This window comes from Chiloscyllium plagiosum, unplaced genomic scaffold (assembly GCF_037043375.1).
Source record: "Chiloscyllium plagiosum isolate Xiang-an unplaced genomic scaffold, Cpla_swu_hap1 HiC_scaffold_5, whole genome shotgun sequence".
NCBI lineage: Eukaryota > Metazoa > Chordata > Chondrichthyes > Orectolobiformes > Hemiscylliidae > Chiloscyllium > Chiloscyllium plagiosum.
Window position 1 is genome coordinate 72,279,724 of NW_028270143.1, and position 27,750 is coordinate 72,307,473.

General features: G+C 42.9%; 1 protein-coding gene across 2 annotated transcripts in view; it reads right to left on the reverse strand.

Moving 5' to 3' along the window:
• Window positions 1-27,515, reverse strand: part of ift57 (intraflagellar transport 57 homolog (Chlamydomonas)) — a 47,265-nt gene extending 19,750 nt beyond the window's left edge. The window contains exons 1-6 of one of the 2 annotated variants that reach the window (XM_043690229.2): window positions 27,309-27,514; window positions 25,196-25,358; window positions 14,928-15,046; window positions 3,161-3,251; window positions 1,708-1,782; window positions 256-378 (exon numbers count right to left, since the gene is read on the reverse strand). In XM_043690229.2, coding sequence (XP_043546164.2) covers window positions 256-378; window positions 1,708-1,782; window positions 3,161-3,251; window positions 14,928-15,046; window positions 25,196-25,358; window positions 27,309-27,463 — 726 coding nt within the window. In that variant the 5' untranslated portion in view covers window positions 27,464-27,514. Of the gene's footprint in view, window positions 1-255; window positions 379-1,707; window positions 1,783-3,160; window positions 3,252-14,927; window positions 15,047-25,195; window positions 25,359-27,308 lie in introns of both variants that reach the window. The other variant, XM_043690230.2, reaches the window with a different exon arrangement.
• Between the last annotated feature and the right edge of the window lie 235 nt (window positions 27,516-27,750).

Below are 27,750 nucleotides of genomic sequence, written 5' to 3' on the forward strand. Positions count from 1 at the left end.
ACTTTAATGCATCAAAGATAAAATGTGTTTAGAAAGGCAATGATTATCAGGTGCATTAAAAAAAGTATTGATTCTTAACCAGTACTTTTGATTCCACTTACAAATATTTTTTACAGTGCAATACTGGATTATGTTATCTGAATATTTAATTATACAAAATGGAGAAAATCCACAAAACTGGAAATCATGGTAGCCACTGATGAACCCAAGATATGACCTCTGAATGGTTTTCACTCATTAATTCAAATAACATACCTTGTTGTCAGTTCGGATTGTAACTTTAAGTTGTGGGAGAACTCGTTCCACTTCTAGATTCCATTCAGCAGCATCTGTTGTCGATTCTAAAATCTCTTCTGGTTTTGTGGACTCTGACCCCTCCTACATTTTAAATGTTTTTTTGATAAGTGAGACAATAACATTATTTCTCTACTTAACTGAATAACTAAGTGGATTACTGTTCCAACATCTGTATTAATGTGACGTTCCACTCACCCATTTCACTCGGGGTAGGCAGTGAAGTAGCAATTGATAGAGAGGGTCTCTTGCTCAAGGCCTTTCCACTCCTGGCCACCCTCCCCAACTCACCACCCCCCGCCCCCCCCCCCCCCCACTCCCAACAAAAAAAGAACGCATGCAAAATTCATTCCTTCCTTTACATTGCTGAGTTCATTTAATTACAGCAGTAATAATCAGTAGCAAGTATCTATCTGTCATGTCATAACTAGGAAGATAACCCATTAGATAGTCAAGATTTAAAGTATTTTCATGGATTAAAAGTGACAAACTGAAGCAAAGTAATTTAAAAATGGAATTTAAAGCAATATTGGAGCTTGAATTTGTAAATGTTGGCACTTCATTACGTTTATAACAATGTTACCAATGATTCAAGCAGCTCAGATAACAGAATTTATATAAATTTGTCCACAGTGTTATGAGTAGATTTGCTTTTTTTTTTGATGACTAGGAACATTAAACAGTACATGGCAAGACATTCTAAAAGTTGTGTACTTGTATATGGTAAATGAAGCCATAAAAAGGCTCATATTCCTAATGATCGGAGAATGTTTCAAAAGCAGGGAATACAATGGTACATAGGTACAGTATCTAAAATCTGGAACTTACGAGACCAATGCTGTGCCAGATTTCAAATATTACTGGGTTTTCAGTCAGGTGGTTCAAGTCAAGTTGGTTTGGGAGGGATCAAAGGTCATGTGGAGCACAGGACAGAGCGACATATGAGGACCCCAACTAATCTGGAGCCAAACTACATGAAGGGAGTGCTAAAACAAGTTATGTAGGGTATTACTTTTAAATTTTACTGAATTAAAATTAATGCATTGATAATGACGAAAACATCTGGTTTTTAGACACTGCCAGTTTTCACTTTGCCAAATTTGAGGTATACTACCTGAAATAACTGCATAGAGGCTGGTATCCCATCACCAAATCACCCTTTATTTACTTGTGCACGGTACGCTGGCTGTGGCCAAAAAGCTCGGAGTCAATCCCCCGATTAGGACTTTCTAAATCCCCTGGTTATATGGGTCAGCCAGGGCTTCCTGATTGGCCCAGATTAACAACCCCAACCAAGGATCTTGTAGTCAAAAAGATCTACCTGATTGCAATCACTACATTACCGGTCCCTGTAAGTGGGTTGATAGTAAATGTAGGGACCGATCACTGAAAGTTTATTGAAAGAAAACTCACCATTTTCTGTCCCTGAGCTTTCAAAATCTCCAAATCAAGGAAAGACTCCCCTTCTTCAAAATCATCTGCTTCTTCCTGAAAATCAGTTTCAGGGAAAAGCTTAAAATCAATAAAATAAACTTGCAGATTTATCAAAAATTACTGAACTCTTTTCTTCCCCCCCCCACTGTATTTTAGACTTTTCTTCTGACACACAATATTTCAGACACTGTCATCTATTGTGAGAATTACACAAACATTGGAACAGTAGACTGGAAAAAAAACAGAGGCCCATCTAGTTAGGTTTCTGCCATCATGATAGCCACATAATACAATAATATTTGAAAGCAATTGTTTTTGCTATCTAGGGTGGAAATGTCCCCTCCCTGGTGGGGCATGAGAAATAGCTAGAAAGTTGGGAAGATTGTGGCATAAATGTAAAAAGTCAGAATCTTGATATTGAGATAAACTGCTGTGATTTTCAAAGGTGTCACAGAATGGATGCAGGACATTTTTCTGGGGGAAGGGTGATCAGCCTGAAGATGTGCTCCATGTTGGGACCAATGAATTAGGAAGGAAGGTGAAGTGGTCCTGCAGTCAAAATTTAGAGTGCTAGGCAGAAAACTGAAAAGGAGCACTTCAAAAGTAATCATCTAGGGATTACTCCCAGTACCATGGGAAAATGAATACAGAAATAGATAGCTAAATGGCAGTTGGAAAGATGGTGCAGGAGGGAGAATTTCAAATTCCTGAGACTGGCTCTCAAGATGATGGCATCTGTATGGGCAGGACCATTTGCACTTGAACATAGCTGGAAATGAGTTGTTAATTGAATATTTTGATGCTGCTATTGGGGAGGCTTTGCAGGATGCAAGACCCATGAAAAATTATGAAAATTATCAGGGTGCACCAAATACTGAGAGACAGATAGCATTAGAATAGAGAATGCAGAATATGGAAGAAATTAAAACATTCTAAATAGGACTGTGCTGTATATATGTGAATGCACAGAATATAGTAAATATATTTGGTAGTTCCAGTCGCAGGTACTCATGTGGAATTATGAAGTGGTGATAGTGGAGACCTGGCTGAAAGAAGTGCTAGACTGGATGTTAAATATTCCTGAGTAACAGGGTATTCAGAGGAAAGTTCAGAAAAATTAAAAGAAAGAAGGATGTTCATATTGGTTAAAGGAAGCATTGCAGTACTGGAGAAAGAGGATACCTTGGAGAGGTCAAGGACAGAATCGATTTGGCTAGGACTGGAAGGATGCAATTACATTCTTGGTGCAGACGACAAATTTGTGGGAAGGAATTAGAGGAATAAACCTACAAGGATCAGACATCTGCAAGCATCTTTGAAGTCACCATAATGCGGGACATTAATTCCCCGAATATATAGACTGGAATAGTAATAAACATTTGTTTTGAAAATCAAAATAATAAAAGTTGGCAAATGATTAACTATAACTTACAATCAACTCATCTTCCAGCTTATTCAATGTCAATTCAGCATCATCATCCATTAATGCCTCCTCTTCCATCTCCTCTGCTGGATACTCAGGCCTAAATCAATACAGCTGTGATTAAAATTGTGGTGATGTGAAGATGCTGGTTTTGTACTGGGGCGGACAAAATTGGAAGTCACACAATACCAGGTTATAGTCCAACAGGTTTATTTAAAATCACAAGCTTTCAGAGCACTGCTCCTTCATCAGGTGAAGTAGAGAGAGGTGCACAGGCACAGAATATACAGAGGAACCTCGACTATCTGGCATTCGATCATCCGAATTTCCAGTTATCCGAACAAGATCGCAAGGTTCAGATGCTTGGCTAAACTATGTTATCCAGCATTCAATTAACTGAACGAAATACTCCCCGCCCGTGTCCTTTGGATAATAGAGGTTCCTCTGTTTTCCACGGCTGTGCACCTCTGTCTACTTCACCTGACAAAGGAGCAACGCTCTGAAAGCCTGTGATTTTAAATAAACCTGTTGAAGTATAACCTGGTACTGCCTGACTTCCAGCGTATGTTATACTTACCACACATTTAATTGTGAAGATGTCGAATGGTATTACTGTCAAAGAGCATAACCAACATTTGACGATAATGGCTGCCATTTTTATCAATGTGACAGCATATCAAAATCTTTTTAAAGAAAACTACTTTGTTCTGATTCTAGAAGAAACTATAAGATTAACTGTAAATTGTAATTCTGTACTCATGACGTTTTGCTAGAACTTTACAAGGCACTAATCAGAGCACAGGTGAAATACGGAGAAATTTTGGCCCCCTTATCGAAGGAAAGATATAGTGACATTGCAGGCAGTCCAGAGAAGGCTCACTAGGCTGATACTAAGGAAAATAAAGAGCATGAAAGCATGGGAAGGGTTAAAGCATGGAGGCCACTGGCAATCTGTTGAAAGGGGTCTGTGGAATGATACACTAGTCAAAAAGGTCACTGTGGCAATGCTCTTACACCAATTAGCACAGTAAGATTGAAACTGAAAGGTCACTATGGCAGGATAAACTAACACAGTTACTAAAGTCAGTCTCGCCTGCTAAATATCATCATGGCAGGATTGGGACAATAAATATTTGGGACATGAAAATAAATAACTAATTAATAGTTAGTAGAGTCAGCCTGCTTGAGATCCTCGACAGTAAAATCATGGCATTAGAATCATTAAGTAGGGTTTGGAATGAAAGACCATTGTTGCAAAGATAACATAAATATCTAATTGTGACATTAGAATAACATTAAGTAGAATATAGAAAATACCATTGTGGCAGAACTAAAGAGATAATGGGAACTAACATCATTGGTTTATTGTATAGCTGAAGTGAGATAATTTTGATTAACACATTTGAACTTGCTGATAAGCTAACAGATATGTGATTAAAAAAACATATAAAGAACCACAGACCCTGAGGTTCGGGGGCATTCAGTAATCTGCTTTCTGAGTGTCACAGTTTTTTGTTTGCGGATAAAAGACCTTCTTGAAGAACTCTCTGCATTTCCTGGTGATTCTCTACATTTTCACCACGATAAATTTGGCGCTGCGAGCAGGGTCGTGCAGAGACCTACCTGGAAAGAGGGCAGCATTAACAGGGCACTTCTCAGTCTACCGGGGATACTCCCGAGACTGACAGAATAAGGGTACCCAATAAAAAAAAGTTAACATTTTTGCTGTGAATTCGGACTATATTCTGTTGGCTTGGGGTGGTCCTTGGGGACTCAGACGTGTGGGAACCTGCCGGAGGGTCTCTCCAATCAAAGGTCCAAGGCGAGGGGTAAATTGTGGCTGAAGGACATGGAGAGTTGGTCAAGAAAACTGCTCAGTGGGGTAAGAGGTGAGTAAGAATAGAACATAGCAATTGCCTGAGTAAAAAGTCCACGTGCTGGTAGTAAACAGTCCACGTGCTGGCAGTAAAAAGTCCACATGGTGAATATAAGACCCTATAGATATCGTCTCGTGGTAAACGAGGGCCTGAACAGCAAGGGCAAAATAAATAAAGAGAAATTGTTTTACTAAAAGCTCTGAGAGGGGATCCACTGGGAGAAAGTGAAAACCCGGCTGCCTACTTGGAGAAACAGTTAAAAAAAGTGGAAGGCTGGAAACAGAGCAAGACAGAGACTAATCAGTTGCTGACCACAATGATCTGAAATTCCATCATTGAAGCGATGCCCTTCCAAGTCAGGTCAAAACTGGAGGAGGTGGTGGGTCTGACATCATCAATGAGCCACCAGGAATTTAGAGATCATGTAGCTGATGCAAAGAAAGTGGCGCAAATGCCGCTCGAAAAGCTTAAAAAGAAAGAAAAAGAGAAGGCTAAAAAGGTGTTGCCAGTAAGAACTGACACAGTAATCAACACTGGCGTGAATCAAGTGCCGGCGAAAGTGGGGGGTCCTATCAGGTAGCAGGACAGGGGCCAGAAAGTGCCTTGCCAGCTTTCCCACAGGTGACTTATCCAGGGCAGGACAGATTTAAACAACAGCCTAAACAGAACTGGGGTCCCCAAGGACAGGGTCGTAGGAATGGGGGACTATGGTACATGATAAATTATCAGGCTCAAGGGGGGGCCATCAACTGGGCCATTTTAGGAGGAACAGCCCTTATTGGACTGGGCCCTCTCTGCCCTACAGCGGGCCTAGATGGCAGGAGTCCCCAGTGGCCACTTCCCAGATGCCTACAGGCCCAGCAGGACCTGTTAACATGTATGGGATGTGCCAGGGATGCATTGAGAACCTTGATGGGTAGGGGCACTACCCTGTAGTAGCATGGGAGGCTGATCAAAAACCAATAATACAAGTTAATATAGAAGGGCGGCAGACACCGGTGATGATGTATACTGGAGCTACATACACTTGTGTACAGCCGCAGTATGTCTCTCACCTTCCCATATCAAGTAAATTTGTTAAAACTGTAGGGCTCTCAGGGAAATCACAGTTAACTCGATTTACAGCTCCAGTAAGATTAGAAATGGAAGGTAGAGAGATAGTTCTGCCAATATTAGTGTCTAAACAGATGCTTTACTACAGTTAGAAGTAAGGTTGGAATGCACACAGCAGGGCTTGGTCGTAGAAAAGGCTAATGCACAATTAGTGATGCAAGAAGTTAAAGAGATTAATGTTTATTGGATAGGAAATATAGCAAGTCATATTCAAGACATTTGGGGACGTGGGAAGCAGAAGTGTTGACGATGTTGACTAAAGCAAGACTACCCAAGTCTGAGCTGCACTGTACAGTGATATTTGAGGAGTCTCAGGATGAGGTGTTAGAGAGGCAGTGGCAGCAGGAAGTCACCGCTCCACAACATTTGAGAAGTGAAGCAATGGTATCTCTTATTTACCAGTAAGGTTACATGTGGTGTGGCACCAAGTACACTATACAATTTTTCCAGGAACGCACTTCCAGAAATGCATTCTTGGAAAAGTGGTATAGTGTACTAGATGCCACACCACATGTCCACATGTAACCTTACTGGGAAATAAGGGATATCAATCTAAAGATTTAGGACCTATGGCCAGGCATATAGAAACAGTTAGGGAATGGCATATGCTCATGACAGGGGTTTGGGAATCCGGGGGTGGCAGCTATATTAAAATTCCAGCTTGCTGTCATCTGACAGGAAATCCGAAGGAAGTCAAGATAACACTCTAGCGGAGCATGCCAGTGACAGTGGAGAAAGATGATCAACATGGTAATGAGCAATTGGATACATTACCAGCCACTTTGTGGTTACAGCATGATACAGATGTGGGGGAGAGTGAAATCAGCTAGCCCAGTGGAAATAAGGTTGAAACCAGGAGCTATTCTGCCTTGGGGACTGCAGTATCCATTAAAACCAGAGGCAGTAGAGGGAATAGCAGCCACAATACAAGGATTGAGGAAAAGGAAGGGGTACTTAAAGAAACTTACATTCCCTGCAACACTCCTTTGTTACCAGTCTTAAAGGCAGACCGGTCAAAATGGAGACTTGTACATGATTTAAGAGCAGTAAATGAGGTAGTGGAGGATTAGCCAGCAGTTGTTTCTAAACTGCACATATTGCTAACTAATGTGCCCCCACAGGCAGCTTGGTTCTCGGTAGTAGATTTATGTTCTGCTTTCTTTAGCATTCCCCTAACAGAGCACTGCCGGTACCTGTTTGCTTTTATAAACAAAGGTCAGCAATACACTTATACAAGAATGCCCCAGGGGTGTAAGCATTCACCGCATGTATTCAACCATGTGTTAAAATCAGAACTGGAGGGTATGTCTTTAGAAAGTACGCTGATGAAGTATGTTGATGACATGCTTGTGTTCAGATAGTCAGAAACAGTGTGAGCGAGATACACTTTTCCTCTTGAAAAAAAAACTGGCTGACGGGGGGGGCAGGCGGGTTGCGGCGGAAAGAAGGGGGCATAAGATCTCTCAGAAAAGGCTACAGTTTTGCAAACTGCAGGTCGAGTATTTGGGTAGGCTGGTTGCTAAGGAAACGAAGACAATTGTACGAAGTCAGATTGAAACAATTGTTAAAATTTGTAGGTCAGAGACAGTAGGGCAAATGATGACATTTTTGGGTATGACAGGATTTAGCGCAGATTGGATTGAGGAGTATGCTGAGATTATGGCAGCCTTAAGAATGATGATGAAGGATGTCAGACATTCATGTTTAAGGGGTGCTTTGCAGTGGAATGAAGAGACTACGACAGTTTTCAATACTCTTAATTGAGCCTTGCTGTCAGCCTCAGCATCGGCCTTGCTCGAGTACGCCATAACTTCTCACCTTTATGTGTCAAACAGGCCGACAGGAAAGGCAGCTGCAATACTAATGCAGGTGGCGAGTGTAGGGAGAACAATGCAGCCAATTGCTTACTGTTGCACCTGACTAGATGAAGTAGCTCAGGGCTATCCACCGTGCTATCAGGGATTGGCGGCTGCCTATTTTGCATATGAAAAAGCATCCTTAGTAACAATGGGTTACCCCGTCATCCTATATACTCATTATAAAATGGCAGAGTTATTGGAGAAAGGGAAATTTGTACTGACGCCAGCTAGAATATTAGCATATCAGATGCTAACATTTCCTGACATAACAATACAGAGGTGCACTACAAGGAACATAGCGGGCTATGTCCCACTTGAGTATGAGGGAGAGCCTCATGATTGTATAAATGATGTGACTGCATTTGCCAAACTAAGGGCTGATTTACAGTCCAAACCACTGCCTGATGCAGATAAGGAGGTTCTATTTGTGGATGGTTCTTGCTATAGGAATTATGGCAGGAATCATGTAGGGTACGCTGTTGTAAGGCAGGATCAGTCCCAGTATAGGACAATCAAACTGGAAACTTGCCCACAGCCACGTTCAGCTCAGTTGGCTGAACTTAAAGCATTGACGGTGGCCTGTGAAATGATGGAGGGTAAAAAAGCTAACATTTATACTGATTCAGTTTATGCACATGGGGTGTGTCACCTGTTTGGGGCAGTGTGGAAGGAAAGAGGCTTTCAGAAGAGCAATGGGGATCCCATACAACACTGCCAACAGATTGTAGAGTTGATGACTGCAATGATGAAGCCAAAGGCACTAGCTATCATTAAGTGTCAAACACACAGAAAATGCAGTGATATGATGATAAGGAGTAATCAGGCAGCGGATGAAGCAGCTAAGATAGCTTTGGGTTGTTCTTCATCTGTTATTGCACCTCAGGTGCAGATAGATCCAGAACTGATGATAGAGGACCTCACTTAAATACAGAGGGGGGCTACCCTGGCTGAGCAAACACTACGGAAGTAGAGGGGTGCTAGGCAGAATCAAGGTGGTCGCTGGACCACAGAAGAAGGTTTATGGGTAGCAGCCACCCAGTTGTTGACAATTCTTATTTCAGAGGCACACTGATTGGATTGCTATGCATGAGGAAGTGCTGAGGAAGATAAAGCGGGATGGTTTCTGGTCACCATACCTGCAAGCTTCAGTGGACTATTTATTGTCACAATGTGAGGTGTGTGCATAGTATAATATTAGGAAGGGGATAACGACCCCTATAGGACACAGACCAGTGCCTGAAGGGCCATTTAAGCATTTAGTAATTGACAACGTAGACATGATAAAAAAAAAAGGTGCGAGGGAAACAGTACATGTTAGTGGTAATTAATAGGTTTAGCCGATGGGTAGAAGCTGACCCTTCCAAAGATGCAGGAAGTGGGACACTAGTGAAATTTCTGGCGAATGACGTTATCCCAAAGTTTGGTATACCATCGGAAATCAGTTCAGATAGTAAGGTCTGCCTTTATTCAGAAAGTAGTTAAGTTGGTGCTGCAGTCTTTGAGAATCAAACAGAGGTTTGGGTGCGTGTATCATCCCCAGTCACAGGGTATGGGGGAAAGGATTAATGGGACATTGAAAGTCAAATTAAACAAGATCTGCGCAAGCATCAACCTTAATTGGGTTGATGTGCTGCCGCTGGCGCTAATGAGTTATCGCATGCAGACTAATCGCATGACCAATCTAACACTGCATGAGATGCTCACAGGTAGACCTATGCCAGTGCCTAGGTGGACAGGCCCCTATGAAGGGCCTAGCTTGGAGCAGTTAAGCTTAGAACTTAAGCAATATATGCAGCAGCTAACTATGATACATGAGACTATCCACCTGCAGGAAACCCAAAGGGAACCGACACTTGTCAACGAGGAAGGACCTGTTAAGCCAAGGGATTGGGTGTATGTGCAGGTCTTTCGAAGACGCTGGAATAAGCAGAGGAGAGAGGGACCTTTCGTAGTGACTAAGGCATCACCTACCATCATCCAAGTGGAGGGACGACACATATGATACCACCTTAATCATTGTACTAAAGCTCTCCCACTGGCACAAACTAATTCTGACATGAGGTAAGTGGAGCCAAGGATGAGGAACTTGGACACAGGCAGGGCACACAGGAGGCTACTACCCCCCAGCAGGGTTCTGAACAGGGTGCAGGTGAAGTTCTTGGGAATACTGATCATTCCAGAAATGATAGTGATGGAGATGTGGAGCAGAGCTCTTCTGGCAACGGGGATGTGGAAAACATGGGGAACGCCCCTAATATCCCCCTCTCTGATGCCAGGCCTGCATACTCAGACTTGGAGACCATTAACTTGGCAGACCTGGACTGGTAATACCAGGGTCACTCAGGCTGGGAGGCAAAGACGTATTGGAAGTACAGACCTTGCTGCCCTACCATGGGTACGCGCCAGTGATAATCACTGGTATCAATGGGCAAACTACACATCTGTAATGATGGCGAAACAGAACTGTTTCTTGTGTACTAAGGCAACACCCTCATACTATGTTGCCCCATGCCCTATAACTCGACCACCTGTACTCAATGGTGTTTGCAGCACTCTAGCCGACCTCTTAACCCGGATGATTCATCATCTTACATGCAATTCCATTGCCTCTTTTGGTGTCTCCTACTTCAGGCCTCTACGTTCCATGAGCAGGATGATGTGGGCAGGCAGCAACTCTAACGGTGGTGTGGCAATAGTACCCCGTGGTCCACCAGCAAGACTAATTACATGCTCCCCGTGGATGCTTTCAGGATAGGGCAAGTGTTGAGTTTTGAATGTTTTAAGTGAAATGGTTCCACACCAGTCAGCTATTTAAGGGTCTTTGCGGGTTTAGGATTGAACTCGAGGTGGACACCACATTTGGGGCTATCTTAAATTCTCAACGCGTTCCACTGGCAGATACTTTTTGGCTGTATGGTAAGAAAGGAGGGTTGTGCCCGACGCTGCCTGCTGACTAGAGTGGCAGCTGTGCCCGTGTAATGCTCCTACACAAGGTAGTTATATCACCACACGCACAGCTTGATGCTACGTCACAGTCAGCTTTGCGCCATCTAAGCAATGGTATGTCTCTGATCCAACGATTTGGATTGATAGCAGAGGACAGCCAAGGGGTATTCCTAATGAATTTAAGGCCCCCAATGCGATTGCCATGGCTGGGAGGCTCTCATCCCAGTGATAGGGATTAGCAAGAATGCTGAATGGATTAATTAAATTTATTACAACCAGCAGAGATTTATCAATTATACTGACGATATCCTTGTGGCCTTGGGAGAACAATTGGATGCTACTACCAAAATGACATGGCAAAACAGACAGGTCTTAGATTGGATACCGGCAGAAAAGGGTGGGGTTTGTGTGATGTTTGGGGAGCATTGTTGTACTTTTATACCTACCACACTAGCCCTGGGGAATCTTTTACTAAAGCAATGGAAAAACTAAAGAACCTAAGGCAGGAGCTAAAAGACAATGCGGGGTTTGGTCATCAAGCTTGATTGGTTGAATAATACATTAGGGTTTTGGGGAGCTTGGTTTGTCAAGATTGGTCTTGTTATAGGTGTGGTCTTACTCGTTGTCGCCTTCGTCTTTTGTTGTGCCTTACCTATTATTAAGTCTTTCTTAGTTCGCTTCACTACACGGCAACTTGTAGTCATTTCAGCTACCCCTGGAAGTGCTTCCTCCTCTGACAGAGCTCCATCACTCTACCATTATGATCTGACAACCGCCACAGTGCAAGGAATATGTCCACGTGAGGACATCGATGATATTTCTGAAGAATGTGCGGGTCCTAGATTGTGAGGGACCTTGGGTCTTTTTTCCTGTTCTGGTTATTGGTGGACAGGTTTTTGGCCTAAGTGACCCCAGGAACGGAGGAACAGCCCTTTACGTCTCAGACTCCGAAAATTATTTGGTCCTACATTGTTTGTATTGGGCACAAGAGGGGCTGAGCTTATTGTCTTCTTTCTCTAGGTGAGACCAATAGGTCTCAAAGGAGGGATAATGGAAAATAAAGAGCATGAAAGCATGGGAAGGGTTAAAGCATGGAGACTACTGGCAATCTGTTGCAAGGGGTCTGTGGAATGATACACTAGTCAAAAAGGTCACTGTGGCAAGAATAGTGGAATGCTCTTACATCAATTAGCACAGTAAGATTGAGACTGAAAGGTCACTATGGCAGGATAAACTAACACAGTTAGTAAAGTCAGCCTCGCCTGCTAAATATCATCATGGCAGAATTGGGGCAATAAATATTTGGGACATGACAATAAATATCTAATTAATAGTTAGTAGAGTCAGCCTGCTTGAGACCCTTGACAGTAAAATATCTAATCATGGCATTAGAACCATTAAGTAGGGTCTGGAATGAAAGACCATTGTTGCAAAGCAGACATTAAATATCTAATCGTGACAATAGAATAACATTAAGTGGAACATGGAAAATACCATAGTGGCAGAATTAAAGAGATAATGGGAACTAACAGCACTGGTTTATTGTATAGCTGGAGTGAGGTAATTTTGATTAACACAGTTGGATGTGCCGATAAGCTAACAGAAACATGATTAAAAAAAGATATAAAGAACCACAGACCCTGAGGTTCGGAGGCATTCAAGAATCTGCTTTCTGAGTGTCACAGTTTTGTGTTTGCGGATAAAAGACCTTCTCCATGAAGAACTCTGTGTCTCTTGGTGATTCTCTACATTTTCTCCACGACAATATCAAGTATGGAGGGACTGTCTTATTAGGAGAGGTTGAGTACATTGGGACTGTAGTCAATAGAAAATTTAGAAGAATGACCGTCGACTTCCTTGAAAAATATGAAATTCTTCGGGTCTTGACAGTGTATATGTAAAAACATTGTTTGCGCTGTGGGACAGCCTAGTACCAGAGGGTATTATCACAGAATAAGGGGTCGCATCTTTATGACAGAGATCAGGGGTAATTTCTTCTCTCAATGGCTAGTACGATTTTTGGAATTCTTTACACGAAGTGGCTGGATCGTTAAGTACAGTCAAGGCTCATAGAAATACTTTTAATCAGTAAGGGAATAGGCAAGAAGATGGAATTGAGGATTATCAGATCACCCATGATCTCATTTATTGGCAGAGCTGACTTACAGTCATAGAGATATACAGCACGGAAACAGACCCTTTGGTCCAACATGTCCATGCTGATCAGATATCCTAAATAAACCTAGAACCATTTGCCCTCATTTGGCCCATACCCTCTAAACTCTTCCTACTCATATAACCATCCAGATGCCTTTTAAAATGTTGTACTTGTACCAGTCTCCAATATTTCCTCTGGCAATTCATTCCATACACACACCACCCTCTGTATGAAAACGTTGCCCCTTTTAAATTATTTCCCTTTCATCTTAAACCTATTCCATCTCAGTCTGGACTCCCCCACCCCTGAGAAAAGACCTTGTCTATTTACTCTGTCCATGCCCCTCATGATTTTACAAACCTCTAAAAGGTTACCCCTCAGCCTCTGACACTCTGTCAAAAATAGCCCCCATATATTCAGGCTCTCCCTATTGCCCAAAGCCTCCAACCTTGGCAACATCCTTATAATTCTTTTCTGAACCTTTTCAGCTTTCACAACATCCTTCTGATTGGAGAGAGACCGGACTTGCACACAATATTCCAAAAGTGGCCTAACCATGTCCTGTATAGCCATAACATGACCTCCCAACTTCTATACTGGTTGGACTGATCAATAAAAGCAAGCATACCAAATGCCTTCTTCACTATCCTATCAACCTGAGACTCTACTTTCAAGGAACTATGAACTTGCACTCCAAGATTTCCTTGTTTAGCAACACTCCCAGGACCTTACGCTCCCAAGTGTATAAGTTCTGCCCGGAGTTGCCTTTTCAAAATGCAATACCTCACATTTATCTAGATTAAACTATCTGATCAAGGTCCCATTGTACTCATTGAATGGGCTATTTCTGCCTGTACATTTTATGGTTTTATAGTCCTTCTTTCTAGATTTTTAAATCCTGTCCAATTATCTGCCCAAACATTGACATTCACAACTAAATACATAGTATCAAATTAAAAGAAACAATCCTTAACTCATTATAGCCAAGGATGTTGCAGCCATTTCAAATAGCATTTTTCTGTCCTGAAATCTGAAGTCTTTCTTTCTCACTGCTTTAATCCATGTAACCATGGTTTTTACAGATCACCAAAAATCTCTTCTAATCTGCATTTGAACCTTTCATTTGAAAACCTATCGGAAAAATGCCAAACTAGTGTATTTTTCCATTATAAGCAGTATCCACATTACCTGCATATATCAACACAATTCTTGATATCACTTAGGCAGGAACTCCAATGTGTTAAATATTGACTAATGAATCTAGCAAAGCTGAGCTAATGTTATTCAACAGCTATAACCCTTTAAGTATACATTGATCTTTATACCAAATCTAATACAACTTAGCAACAAATTGGATAAAAAAGGTGGTCAATCATCCTTTAATTAATGTATTTATATGATGTAACAGCTGTTACCAAATGGACATTTAGATGCTATTAAAACTCTTTCAGAAACATGACTATGTTCTACTGGGAGAGGTTTCTAGCACTTACCAATGGGCCCTCGCTGGCAGTTTTACATAGCCGTCTTGTTTTCCCTCTCCTTTCCTGCTTTATCTTCCCCTATTCCTTCTTGGAACCCACTCCACTTCCATGACAATATCAATGTTCCCAGAGTTTTCATGGCCTAATTACCAACAACTCCAAATTCTACTTGATCTGAAGATTTTACTTGTTCTTGACTCCCAACATGCAGCACCATAAAGGTTAAATCAATATTTAAAGAAACACATCATGCTTATTTAGAGGTAGTCACAACACAAAAGTTCATAACTTGATGTGCCAAAGAATTATACTAGTCAGACTTTCATCACAAGTTCTTACCTCTTCCAGTTAAAGCCAGTATGCTTGAGGGCTTCTTCAGCTAAGCGATCTAGGACATAGCACACCTGCTCTCCATAACCTTGCTTAAGTTTGGAGGGAGGAAAGTCTACTGAGCCACCCTAAAGTGTTTGAAAAACAATAGTTTGGCTTTCTAAAGATATCAATTACCCAGAATCCACTTGAGGCTACTTTGAAAATTATAACAAGTAATGAAAAAATAATTTCATGACAAACATATGCTGCACTTTTGAAAGGCATTTCACTTGCCTTCACTATTTGCTGTAGAATGTTTAATACAATCAGTAAATGAATAGGGCTAACTAAATTCCAAATCATCTTTTATTCATCAATCTATTGTTAAGGATAAATTTTTAACAAATCAATTTCCATACTCTTCTGTATTTGTTAAAGTGAAAATTCTTTCAAATTGCAAATATAAAACAGAAAGTAATAGTAACAAAAATGACTTAGTTAGTGAGTAACAAGAGCACTGAAAGCAGAAGTTCTCAGCTTCAATACTAAGGCTACCAGCTTTCTCACTATCAGCTTCAATACTTGAAGCTGATAGTGAGAAAGCTGGTAGCCTTAGACATCTGCTAAGGAGATGTGGGAAAGCGCTTGACCACGGTTTGGACTGGACGGGCCGGGGAGGAGGAGGAGGAGGAGGAGGAGGAATTTGTTCAGAAGAATTAAGGACACCTGTTCTTAGTGTAATTGGATCAGTGTCGATAAGGTGATAACATTTATTCACTTGTGGAACGTGTAGCAGTACTTCCTTCTCACCTTAGGGGCTGGAAGCGCGCATATTTCACAGTGGGATGTTGGATAACTAAATTCCTAGTTTATATTGAAGACTCTTAACAAAACTCATACTCAATAAGAAAAGAACTTGCAATTTAATAATCTGAGTGGAATAGTACATAATAGAACAACCCTGATACATTTTCATGGATACCACGCTGAGCAGATTTGAATTTATGAAGCTCAGCTCCCTAATCTTGACTATACTGGAGGGTGAATGTCTCATGACCTTGACAAGGTAGGAAAATATGAAGGCTGAAACGGACGTAATAAGAAAGTTGGAGTGAGAAAGAGAAAATATTCTTCTGTAAATTACATTCACTGACCTAAGGGTTCAAGGGACAGAGTGAGAGTGAGAGTGAGAGAGAGAGGATGGAAGCTGGTGGAAAGGTTAACTCTTTGTGGTCTGATTTGAGTGTACACTTGCTTGTCATGGATTCAATATTTGTGTCTTGTTCCCTGGAGCTCGAGATCCGGGAATGTTAGGATTTAATTTGCATTTTGGGAATTTAAGATGATGTTAAAATAAAAAGCCATTTTGTAGGACAATGATACTGGACATGTTAGCTGAGTGAGGTAACCCCATGACCTTTTCCACATAGTTTAGACGAATCTCTCATTATGATGTACTAACCAAAGCAATTGACCATTTGGCCTGTCTTGATCAAGGTTCCCACTTTGGTGTGCTTGTAGCTTAATTAGTCAAGCGCACTCAGACCTGTCAATGAGTTTCTCTTCCTCTGCAAACTTTTGCCATTTCATTGCTGCTTATCTGATTAAGGATATGTGGTGTTTTTGTAATTTTAATACCAATTTCTGTATAAAGACAGCAGGCTTGCAGCAATAAGGGGAGTAGTCTGAGAATGCTCTTAGAGCTGGTGTCGCTGCTTGAGAACCTTAGCTCAAGCTTGGCTTGTAAATATCTATGTTATAGTGCAACATTGATGTCATTGGTAAATAAAGGTAATAATTTAAACTAAACTGTCTGCAAGAGTTTATATTCCAGACTACCACAGTATGATCTCCAGGACGAACTAAGAGAGGCTTACAGGTTGAGTCCATCAGGGATTACTTGAGCCGTCTCAAATAGGTAGTTTAACAATAGGATAGTGAAGGTAATGTTTGGTATGATTTCCTTTATTGGACAGAGCATTGAATATAGGAGTACAGGACATTGGTTCGGCCACCTATGGAATATCGTGTGCAATTCTGGTCTCTTTCCTATCAGAAGGATGTTGTGAAACTTGGAAACGTTCAGAAAAGATTTACAAGGATGTTGCCAGAGTTGGAGGATTTGAGCTACAGGGAGAGGCTGAATAGGCTGGGGCTATTTTCCCTGGAGCTTTGGAGGCTGAGAGATGATCTTATAGAGCTTTATAAAATCATGAGGAGCACGGACAGAATAAATAGACAAGGTCTTTTCCCTGGGGTGGGGGAATCCAGAACTAGAGGTTTAGGGTGAGAGGGGAAAAATTTAAAACAGATCTAAAGAGCAACTTTTTCACGCAGAGGTTTGTGCATGTATGGAAGGAGCTGCCATAGGAAGTGGTAGAGGTTGGTACAATTACACCATTTAAAAGGCATCTGGAAGGGTATATGAATAGAAAGGGCTTAGCGGGATATGCATCAAATGCTAGCAAATGGAAGTAGGTAAGTCAGGATATCTGGTTGACATGGACGAGTTGGACTGAAGGGTCTGTTTCCATGCTGTACATCTCTAAGACTAAGTGTAACATTTGGTAACCTTACTTGAGAGTTTGCAGAAGTTCCACCACTGATTTTAAAGCTGTTGCATCAAAGAATATATAACCAAATGTGTAAATTTTGCTAACTAAAAGTATACGGATGGATATTGAGGGGAGGGGTTACATGACTGCACACAGTCATAACAGCTGCTATGGTTGAATAACCTGCAAACTCATCAATGCCATCAGGAGACAGAGAGGAAATTCAAAGTTTGTGAGAAGATTTGTAGCTCGGGTGCTCGTTGCTGTGGTTCTGTTCACCGAGCTGGAAGTTTTTGTTGCAAACGTTTCGTCCCCTGTCTAGGTGACATCCTCAGTGCTTGGAAGCCTCCTGTGAAGCGCTTCAGTGGTGTTTCTTCCGGCATTTATAGTGGCCTGTCCCTGCTGCTTCCGGTTGTCAGTTTCAGCTGTCCGCTGTAGTGGCCGGTATATTGGGTCCAGGTCTGTGTGTTTGTTGATGGAGTTTGTGGATGAGTGCCAAGCTTCTAGGAATTCCCTGGCTGTTCTTTGTTTCGCTTGCCCTAAAATGGTAGTGTTGTCCCAGTCAAATTCATGTTGCTTGTCGTCTGCGTGTGTGGCTACTAGGGATAGCTGGTTGTGTCGTTTCGTGGCTAGTTGATGTATCCTTCCACCAAGTGTCAGATACAGGCCACCAGTCAACAATCCACAAGCCAGAGACACAGCCAGACAGAACGGACTCAGGATGATCCAGGTAATGATTACAGATGCGCACAACCGACTTCACAGATACAGACATGAAATTGCGTGCCAAAAGTCGTTAATTTCAAAAACCACGAATCAGGAATGGACCCAGACCATAGAACAGGCTGTCACCATAGGACAGAACAGGACTACACACCGCAAAAAAACGGCACTAAAAGAAAAAATGGCCAAACTAACACACAACAAAGAGGACACCACAACACACACCTGGGTTAAAAACCTCTCCCACAGACACGGAAAGAACAATACTGGCCAAGGGACTCAACTACAACCACAGGGACGCCAAGACAGCAGACTTCCTAGCAGCACTAGAATGCACAGGAACACTCAGGAACAATGGACTGACAGAAGAGACACAACAAACAGTGAGACAAAGTATCGTACCCCTGATAACAAGGAAAAGACAAACACATAATCTCAACACCAAGGAGAGGGAAGCACTAAAATCACTAAGAAACGATAAGAACATAATCATACTAACAGCAGCCAAAGGCAGAATGACGGTCATCCTGGACAAAACAGAGTACATCCAAAAAGCGCAACAACTACTTGCAGATACCAACACCTACCAAAAGAGGGAGTTTGACCCCACCCCACAGCTCACCAATAGGATAAACAACACACTGAGGAACCTACAAAAAAACGGACAGATAACCAGGTCGGACCTACAAAGAATGAAACCTGAAAGCAACAACACCCCCAGATTCTATGGACTACCTAAAGTGCACAAACCAGACATCCCACTCAGACCCATAGTATCACTACCAGGGACACCATCACACAAACTGGCGAAGGAACTACAGCAGAACCTGAAACACTTGATCAGCGGATCCAGACACTCTATACAGTCAACACAGGAATTCTTGGACATCATCAGAAATATACACATAGACAAGGAAGAAACCATGGTCTCATTCGACGTAACGGCACTGTTCACGTCTATTGACAAAGCCCTAGCCAGAGAAACAATAGCCAACCTGCTGAACAGACATAACAGACAACAGGATGTTGAACCCATCAACAAAGACGGCATACTTAAACTACTGGACTTGTGCCTCGCAACACACTTCACATTCAACAACCAGATATACGAACAAATCAATGGAACACCCATGGGCTCACCGATCTCGGGACTCAAAGCAGAAGCAGTAATGCAAAGGTTAGAACAAACAGTCTTACCACAAATTCAACCCAAACTCTGGGTCAGATACGTTGATGACACCTTTGTAATCATTAAAACCACGGAAATAGAGAATACACTCCACACTCACAGGAATCCGATTCACGAGTGAGGAAGAAAAGGACAACGAACTCCCATTCCTAGACGTGAGGGTACAGAGAACACCAAATGGAGAATTCACCACTAAGGTACACAGGAAAGCCACACACACAGACCAAGTCCTGAACTATGAAAGCAACCACCCCAATACACACAAACGAAGTTGCATCAAGACACTGTTCAAAAGGGCCACAACACACTGCAGCACACCAGAACTGCAAAAAGAGGAAGAGGAACACCTATACAAGGTATTTGCAAAAAACGGATATCCTCGCAATTTCATCAACAGATGCCTAAGGGAGAGACAACAGAACGAGGACATGCCGCAACCCAAAGGACTAGCCACACTACCATACATCAAGAACATCTCTGAAATGACAGCCAGACTACTGCGACCACTAGGACTTATAACAGCACACAAACCAACAGCCACTCTCAGACAACAACTCACCAAAACGCAGGACCCAATACCCAGCATGAGCAAAACTAAAGTAGTGTACAAAATCCCATGCAAGGACTGCACAAAACACTACATAGGACAAACAGGAAGACAGCTAACGATCTGCATCCACGAACATCAACTAGCCACGAAACGACACGACCAGCTATCCCTAGTAGCCACACACGCAGACGACAAGCAACATGAATTTGACTGGGACAACACTACCATTATAGGGCAAGCAAAACAAAGAACAGCCAGGGAATTCCTAGAAGCTTGGCACTCATCCACAAACTCCATCAACAAACACATAGACCTGGACCCAATATACCGGCCACTACAGCGGACAGCTGAAACTGACAACCGGAAGCAGCAGGGACAGGCCACTATAAATGCCGGAAGAAACACCACAGAAGCGCTTCACAGGAGGCTCCCAAGCACTGAGGATGTCACCTAGACAGGGGACGAAATGTTTGCAACAAAAACTTCCAGCTCGGTGAACAGAACCACATCAGAGAGGAAATAGCAAAAACTTTGTATGATAACTGGATACCACATAGCACACACTAATTTCCATTAACAAAATGTGTTCCTATGCTTTATCAACAACTTATTTCCATAAACGTACTTTGTTAAAGTAAATTTAATCTTAGCAATGCCACATGTGTAATATTGTGTCTCTCTGTCCTTGCCTCAAACCACATGTTTTTATTACTTGCAGGCGTAGGTTAGATAGGATTAGCAGGTAGCCAAAGGGGAATCAAAATAGGTGCTGTGTACTTGGATACCAAAAGGCATTCAAGAGGATGCCATTCAAAAAGGTTAATGTTCAAGAAAAGGATTCATTCAGGAATATTATAGAATAGAATCCCTACAATGTGGAAACAGGCCATTTGGCCCAACAAGTCCACTGACCCTCGGAAGAGTATCCCAACCAGAGCCATTCCCCTACCCTATTACTTTTTTTTTATTTCAAAAATATACTTTATTCATATATATTTAATCTATACAATTGGACATGTCATCATTCTGTAAACATTCCATTTCTTTACGTATCAAAACAGGGTAATCATTCATATTCACAGGTTAGTGCGATTACATTGAGCTCAGACGCCAGCGGAGCCCAAATGACTGCGTGGGCCCCCTGTTCTTCGTTAGGCAGGCAGATGTTAGACGGTGGTCTTTCCCCACCGCGCCTTGGCGGCAGCTGCCCCAAGCTTCAGCGCGTCCCTCAACACGTAGTCCTGGACCATGGAATGTGCCAGTCTGCAACACTCAGTCGGGGTCAACTCCTTCAGCTGGAAGATCAACAGGTTTCGGACCACCCAGAGAGCGTCCTTCACCGAGTTGATGATCCTCCAGGCGCAGTTGATGTTCGTCTCGGTGTGCGTCCCGGGGAACAGGCCGTAGAGCACGGAGTCCCGCGTCACGGCGCTGCTCGGGACGAACCTCGACAAACACCACTGCATTCCTCTCCAGACTTCCTCTGCATAGGCACATTCCAGAAGGAGGTGTGTGACAGTCTCGTCCCCCCCCGCAGCCGCTTCGAGGGCAGCGTGCGGTGCGGCAGAGAGTCCGGGCGTGCATAAATGATCTCACAGGCAGAGCCCTTCTCACCGCCAGCCAAGCCATGTCTTGGTGCTTGTTGGAAAGTTCTGGCGATGAGGCATTCTGCCAAATGGCTTTGACAGTCTGCTCAGGGAACCGCTCGACAGGATCCGCCCTCTCCTTTTCCCGAAGGGTCTCAAGGACACTACGTGCTGACCACTTCCTGATGGACATGTGGTCAAAGGTGTTTTTCTTGATAAATTTCTCCACGAAGGACAGGTGGTACGGAACGGTCCAACTACTCGGAGCGTTCCGTGGCAGCGAGGCCAGGCCCATCCTTTGCAACACCGGGGACAGGTAGAACCTCAGTACGTAGTGACACTTGGTGTTTGCGTACCGGGGATCCACGCACAGCTTGATGCAGCCACACACAAAGGTGGCCATCAGGGCGAGGGTGGCATTGGGTGTGTTTTTTCCCCCATTGCACCGGTCTTTGTACATTACATCTCTTCGGACCCGGTCCATCTTTGATCTCCACACGAAGTGGAAGATGGCCCGGGTGACTGCGGCGGCACAGGTTCTGGGGATAGGCCAGACCTGTGCCACGTATAACAATACTGAGAGTACCTCACACCTGATGACCAGGTTCTTACCCGCGATGGAGAGCGACCGTTGCTCCCATCTGCCCAGTTTCTGTCTCACCTTCCTGATCCGCTCCTCCCAGGTCTTGGCGCACGCCCCAGCCCCCCCGAACCAAATACCCAGCACCTTCAGGTGGTCAGTCCTGACGGTGAAGGGGATAGAGGATTGGTCGGCCCAGTTCCCGAAGAGCATGGCTTCGCTCTTGCCTCGGTTTACCTTGGCCCCCGAGGCCCGTTCGAACTGGTCACATATGCACATGAGTCTGTGCACGGACAGCGGATCCGAGCAGAAAACGGCGACGTCATCCATGTACAGGGAGGCCTTAACCTGCAGGCCCCCGCTGCCAGGAATAGTCACCCCTTTCAGGCTCGCATCCTTCCTGATGGACTCGGCAAATGGCTCTATGCAACACACAAACAAGGCAGGAGAGAGAGGGCAGCCCTGCCTGACTCCAGATCTGACTGGGAAGCTATCTGATTCCCACCCATTGATTGAGACTGCACTGACAATGTTGGTGTAGAGCAGTCTGATCCAATTAACGATTCCCTCCCCGAAGCCCATTTTGGAGAGGACATCCCTCATATATGTATGCGATATCCTGTCAAAGGCTTTCTCCTGGTCCAGGCTGATGAGGCAGGTGTCCACCCCCCTGTCCTGCACGTAGGCGATCGTATCCCTGAGGAGTGCGAGACTCTCAGCGATCTTCCTGCCCGGTACAGCACAGGTTTGGTCAGGGTGAATCACCGATCCCAGAGCAGACCTGACCCGGTTGGCGATGACCTTTGACAAGATTTTGTAGTCTGTGTTTAACAGTGAGATCGGTCTCCAATTTCTAATTTCTTCCCTCTCCCCCTTCTGCTTGTAGATGAGGGTGATGATGCCTTTCCTCGTGGATTCACTTATGGTACCTGCCCGAAGCATACTGACATACACCTCCAGCAGGTCCCGGCCAATCAAGTCCCAAAGAGCGGAATAGAGCTCGACCGGTAAGCCGTCGCTTCCGGGAGTTTTATTCTTTTCGAAGGACTCGAGGGCCTTGGTCAGCTCATCCAGAGATAGCGGCTGGTCCAGCCTCTCTATTACTTTTACTCTGACTAATGCACCTAACCTATGCATTCCTGGACACTATGGGCAATTTAGCATGGCGAATCCACTTAACCAGCACACCTGTGGATTGTGGGAGGAAACTACAGCACCCGGAAGATATGCACACAGACAAGGGAACAATGTGCAAACTCCCCACAGACTGTCACCCGAGGCCAGAATTGAACCCAGGTCCTTGGAGCTGTGAGGCAGCAGTGCTAACCACTGAGCCACCATGTCACCTATATTAGCATTAATAGAAGATCGGTTAAAATACTGGAAGTGAACAATATGAATAAATGGGGAATTTTGAAGTTGACAGACTATGAAGGAGACACTGGTGGAGAGCTGATCAATGTTGAGGGCTCAGCTATTAACAAATGCATACTAATTACTTTGGCAAAGATACTGAAAACAACATGTCAGTTAGGTACGATCTTGTGGGTATCACAGAGACATGGCTGCAGGAGTATCAGGGATGGGAACTAAATATTCAAGGATACATGAATATGGAAAGTACAGGCAGATGGACAACTTTACCTTGTAAAGAAAGAAATGGAATTTAATCAATAGCAAGAAATGAATTAGATGATGTAGAATCTGTGTGGGTGGAGTTGAGGACCCAATGGGAGCTGTGTTCAGGTGTCCTGATCATGGTCAGGATGTGGGGGAAAAAATAAGTCAGGACATAGAAAAGGTATGTAAGAATAGCAATATTACAATTATTGTCAGGGACTTCAATATGCAGGTGAACTGGGAAAATTAGGTTGATAATGGACCTCAAGAAAAGAGATTTGTGGAATGTCGACGAGGTGAATTTTTGGAACAGTTTGCAGTACAGCCCACTAGGGAACAGACAATTCTGGATTTAGGTGATGTGTACTGAAGCAGAGTTGATTAGGGATCTTAAAGTGAAAGAAGTCCAAGGTGCAGTGATCACAATATGATAGAATTCACTCTACAATTTGACAGGGATAAGATTGAATCAGATCTAACAGTATTACAATTGAGTAAAGGTAATTACAAAGACATGAGGGAGGAGTGGTCCAGAGTTGATTGGAAGGGGAGCCTAGCAGGGAAAATGGTGGAGTTTCTGGGTATAATTTGGGAGGCATAACAGGAACAAAAGTATACAATATGGAAAAGATTAGTGGGAAGCCAGAAGATTGGGAAGCCTTTAAAAACTACCAGAGGATAAATAAAACAGCAATAAAGGTGGGGGAAGGTGGAGTAGAAAATGAAATATGAGAATAAGCTAGTCAGTAACATAAAAGAAGACTGCAGGTTTTTTTTCAAGATATTAAAACGCAGAAGTGAACATGGGAATGCTGGAAAATGTGGCTTAGGAAGTAATAATGGGGAACAAAGACATAGTGGAAAAACTGAACGGGTACTGTGCATCAGCTTTCACAGTGAAAGACACTAACAGCATACCAGAACTTCAAGAGAAACGGGGGCAGAGGTGAGTATAGTGGCCATCACTAAGACAGAAGTGATGGCGAAGCTGAAAGGCCTGAAGGTGGATAAATAACCCAGACCAGGTGACTACACCTCAACTTCTGAAGAAGATAGCTGTGGAGATTGTAGAAACATAGAAAGATCACCATCAAAAATCAGGAAAATTTCATAATCTGGATCACTTAAAAAACTGATAGAACAAAGTGAAGTCAAAAGCTAGATGAGTTTACAAACGGTCCATTTTATCATCACATTGCAGTTGTTGATCACCAAAAGGAAGTTTAGTTGCTCCTCTATAGGGCCATTTCATTCCTTTAATGGAAAAAAAACATAACTGATAAAACTTAATTTTAATTGCATATATATGCACAAGAAACTCTAGACAGCAAATGGACTAATAAATTTCAGCACCTTCTACACTAATATTTCCTTTTTCCATAACACAGATTGTCTCTAAAGGTACAGAAAAGTTATGAACTGATTGTTTCTGAAATGAACTAAATATTTTATAATTCATCTCCTGTACTGTGTGCTTAGCTTGTAAACTTACCAAAGCACGGAATTCTGTCAGAATGTTTGATATTGTTGCATTTGGATCATCATATTCTTGGGGTTGGTCAAAGAAGTGTCCTGTTTGGTTTAACAACCAAGCTGCCACAGATGTAAACATGTAGAACTGCTCACCAGGGTTTGTAGGGAGAGCAAAGTAGTGCCTGTTCAAATGAATGTTTAATAGATTATTGGTATATATCAATCATGCTGCAAATTGATTATATTTTAAATGGTAACACATTTGTGATCTCATGTGTGCTCTCTAACCTCCCTGCCTACCTCCCCCTAGAAAATTCATTATTTAAAACATTTGTTAGAGCTCATAATATAAATCAACTCATCTGAAGACTTGAAAAGAACTGAGTAAAAAGCTGCAGTGGATATCTTCCAAGGAAGAAATGTTAAATTTAGATTTCAGATCTACATTAGAGATTAAGATTTGAGGATAGAGGAGTGGGGAATAAAGTATGTCAGAACATAAAATATCAATCCATTGATATCCAATATTTACATGAGAACACAAATTTTGCACTGCGTGAACATGAAGACAGATGAGATGGTGCTTTAGAGTTCAAAATAAGTATAAATAAAAGATGACAAACCTTCATGAAATTGTCAACTGATTATTACTTTGGAATGCTGATTGTAAGAAGCTTGTGTAGAACCAAAATAGGGAGACACAGGAAAAGCCAGGCTTGTCAAACAATGTTATCACAGCAGATTTAAAGGCCATAACAATAGAGATAAATTGTCACAGACACATTGGTCCAGATTTTCTAACAGCCAGGCAGTTGTTTTCCAGGGTAGTTGGGAGTTGTGCATGGGTTCCTTTGGAATCCCCATTGCAGCAAACTCCGAAGGAATTGCCCAGGATATTGAAGATTCTGCAATACAGCAGAGCTGTGAGAATCAAGTGTGACTCCGCATTGCTGCAAAGAAGCCTGATTGGGTCTCCCGTCAGAAATGTAGAGCACTCTCCTTTCATTAAAAAAGGGTGAATAACAACCTTGCCATTCCTCAGAAAATTATGATAACAACAACTCAATCTATTTGAGGATAACATTTATGATGAATCAGAGAAACGTACCAGAAGGAAGACTTTATGGTCCAAAACTGTTCATTATTTTAAGTGAAAAGAGTGTTCTGCCTCTCCCTTATTATTTTAGGGATAATTCTGAGTTTAGATAGACCCCTTGTTACTGAATCATGCTCCACTTATAACGTTTTCACTTACTTACTTAAAAATGTTTTCATAACTTTGAAAACTTTCATTAGATTTGCATCTCACACTCCCTGTTCTAGTGATAAACATTATTTTCCCAACGTTGTTCTTCACAACTGTAAACAATCGGTCTCAATCCATTGATGAGCATTCACGTACGAGTCAACAGATTAGAAACTCAAACTCAACCCAAAGGAGAAAGACACACTTCGGGCTAACACTTTAGTTAGTACTAATGGAGTGCTGCACTATCTTTCATCTTTCAGAAGAAAATTCAACTAAGAGCCAGAGTGTCATTTTTAGTAAATGTAAAAGATCTTGCCTATCATTAAAAGAACAGTAGTCAAGTTTGCTAAATTAGCCATATCTCTCACATAGGATTCAACTAATTTACTAAATTGCTCTTTGTGCAACATTGCTGAGCTCAAACGGGCTCCCTGATATTTCAATGAAGAAATGCTCCATTTGGCTGTGAAAGGCTGTAGAACATTGCTGTACAAATGCAGGCTCTTACTTTCCTGTTGCTCTTGGGGGCTATACACTTTCTGCCCATAAATATGACAAGATATTTCATTCTGGCCTGAGCAATACGTTGGGGTTTAGATCAGAGTGGTGCTGGTAAAGAACAGTAGGTCAGGCAGCATCCGAGCAGCAGGAAAATCAACATTTCGAGCAAAAGCAATACGTTGGACCGATTGTTTGCTTTTAACATTCAAAAGGTCTGCTGTACGAGGTGCAGAATGGAAATGGGAAGCGGACAGTAAGTCGGGACGATCGAAGGGGTGTGCAGAGACAAGGGCTTCTCCTGAGAGTCAGACCCTGGGGTCAGGTTGGGGGCTGGTCACCCTGCAGGCCTATCCCGGGTTAACAACAGAGAGCCAGCGCCCACCTCGACAGGGCCTTCATGTTGTTTCTCCGGATCAGATTCTCCTCGTAGTTCAGCAGCTTCAGCTTGTCCAGCAGATCCTCCATGGTGACAAACATCTGATAGACAGCGCCGGGGCCGCGCTCCCCTTCATCGCCCCGCCGGCCATCATCGGCCATCGGAGCTGCGGCTCAGGGCTGTGTGTTTTACCCGCTCCTCCCTCCCTACCGCCCACTCGCTCTGTCCCCACTGCCAGGACACTGTCCGTAATGTAAAATTCAACGGTTAAAGCGCCCGCCCAATTTGAACGGAACACCGCGTATCCAGGAAGTGAGGTCAGTAGTGAATGAAGTTGTTATGGAGCCACGTGGGAAAGAGGAGGGATGTTGTGTAAAAGGAGGGGTTGGCAAGGCTGAACAATGTAACAAGCAACTGATCAGGGCTCTTGTGGCGCAATAGTATCATC